The sequence below is a fragment of the Brienomyrus brachyistius genome, chromosome 3 (genome assembly GCF_023856365.1).
Source record: "Brienomyrus brachyistius isolate T26 chromosome 3, BBRACH_0.4, whole genome shotgun sequence".
Lineage (NCBI taxonomy): Eukaryota > Metazoa > Chordata > Actinopteri > Osteoglossiformes > Mormyridae > Brienomyrus > Brienomyrus brachyistius.
In genome coordinates this window covers 12,146,064-12,147,969 of record NC_064535.1, presented here as the reverse complement: position 1 = coordinate 12,147,969, position 1,906 = coordinate 12,146,064, and the positions used below count along the sequence as shown (strand labels likewise).

Below are 1,906 nucleotides of genomic sequence, written 5' to 3'. Positions count from 1 at the left end.
AATGTGCAAAGTAAAATAAACACATTGGTCTGGTTCTTTCCTTGCACTTACATTCTTTAAATTGTGGAAATGGTGTTTCTAGCTACCTTTATAAAGAATGCCTGTCATTGTAAATCCGTGTTTATTCATTGAGCTGTTGGAGTTGTTGACCTGGGATTAATGTTTAAACTGTATAGAGGAGAGCAACAGCAGAGGACAAACTACTATACTGGAGCTGATTCCAGCTGATGGTCTTTCACAAATGCACACACACAGAGCAGAGGATGGAGGAGGAGGAGGAGGAAAAGGCTTTGGGTTTCAGCCCGCCCCCCAGCTTCCCTCCTCCCTGTGCGAGAAGTGGACGAGAGGGAAGGGTCTTTCTAAAGCTGCAGCCAAGGAAACAGAACAGACGAAAAAAGAGAGCAGTCGCCCCAAAGCAGGCATTTCTTTTGGTCGTTGCTGTTTGGAAACCAGCCTAGTGCCCCATGGGAAGAGGAGCATCAGGAGAGCACAAAGGCATGCCCCCCCAGCCACCACAGGTCAGGAAGAGATATTTGGAGTTCTTCAAGAGCTTCTATGGGGTTCTGAGAGTGCTGCAGATCCTACTGGGCGCCGGGCTGTGGGCCACCATCGCCGCCAACAAGTACGAAGGCGCCATCCACTTTGTGCTCTTTGTGGCCGTGCTCTTCTGGCTCCTGACATTGGCGCTGTTTTTCCTCACACTGCTGGGCAAACAAGACCTGGTGCCCCTTGTGGGAGGGGAGCGCTGGCTAGTCACCAACGCGGCACACGATCTGGTGGCCACGCTGCTCTACCTGGCTGCCATTGGAATCATGATCTCCAAGACGCAGGAGAAGACTTTCTGCACGTTGGAACACTACCAGCACTCCTGTCCTTACTGGGTGTACCTCACCGCCTCCGTCTTCTGCTGCCTGTGCGCTGCCGCTTATCTGCTGTCGGCCGTCTACGGCTGGTGCAGGAAGTGCCTGGGCGAGCAGACTGTGGTCTGAACTCCTAAATCAAGCACACAGGATGGGGGGAGGGGTGCCGCTGGCCTACCCTGAAAACCTGACATGCATGAAGGGACGGAAAAAAGACATTGTGGGTAGCCTTTTACAGCTGGCCCCTGGAGACAGGGGAGAGCAGATCTTTGCAGGGCAGACTCTACAGGTTAGTTGGCACTTACTTCTGTAATATTTAAAGATATGTAAATTAATAGCACATACATTTCATACAAGTTTTATTTTATGTCCATGGAAATTTTTGTTGTTTTTTTGCTAACACTACAAATTATACAATATTTTTAGGATGAAAAATGTTAAAAAGTAATTAGCTACTAAACCTGAAAAGATGGCCATGTAAGGAAGAAGTGAATTTGTCTGTCTTGTCAGCTGACCATCCTCATCTTGTGTTGGTTTACTAACTCGAAGTGAGCTCATGGCCCTAGAGGGTGATGTCATCATTTTGTAAATGTTCGTCTGACTGTGTTTATGAGGAGAAATAGCACGCTTGTAACCCTAATCATGAAAAAACACGATGCTTTGTTGGATGTGTCAGTGGTTATTTTGTATTTAAGAGTGTTTTCTAATGTAAATGTAGGACAAGTACTACAATAAAATACGTTACAGCACTTATGCTGCCTTCTGCTTGACTTTTTGCTGTAGTATTTTTCCATCAGCAGAATCGCTAAATGGAGAGCATGTCTGGGCAATGTCCTGGGCAGAAACATGTGGAGATCATAGTCCTTAAAAAAGCCCTTTCACATTAGGCACTGTCAGGCTGCATACTGGTCCCACATCCTCTAGAGGGCATCTTCTCACTGCTTCAGACCAAGGTTCAAAGCAAAGTGTTCTGTTGGAACATGACATTTGTGAACACTGCATCTCTCAGTATGGAATTTTAGGAGGAATATGCTTATCTTTGTGTA

The 1,906-nt window shown here is 46.6% G+C and overlaps 1 protein-coding gene across 1 annotated transcript; it reads left to right on the top strand.

Moving 5' to 3' along the window:
- The first annotated feature begins 250 nt into the window (after window positions 1-250).
- On the top strand, window positions 251-1,613 carry LOC125739444 (MARVEL domain-containing protein 1-like). The gene has a single exon (XM_049009567.1). It carries the CDS (start codon window positions 465-467, stop codon window positions 987-989), a length of 525 nt encoding a protein of 174 aa, XP_048865524.1. The 5' UTR covers window positions 251-464; the 3' UTR covers window positions 990-1,613.
- Window positions 1,614-1,906: the final 293 nt, after the last annotated feature.

What these genes read in the sequence shown, in the direction of transcription:
- LOC125739444 (XM_049009567.1), top strand. Translation starts at nt 465, where the DNA reads ATGGGAAGAGGAGCATCAGGAGAGCACAAAGGCATGCCCCCCCAGCCA.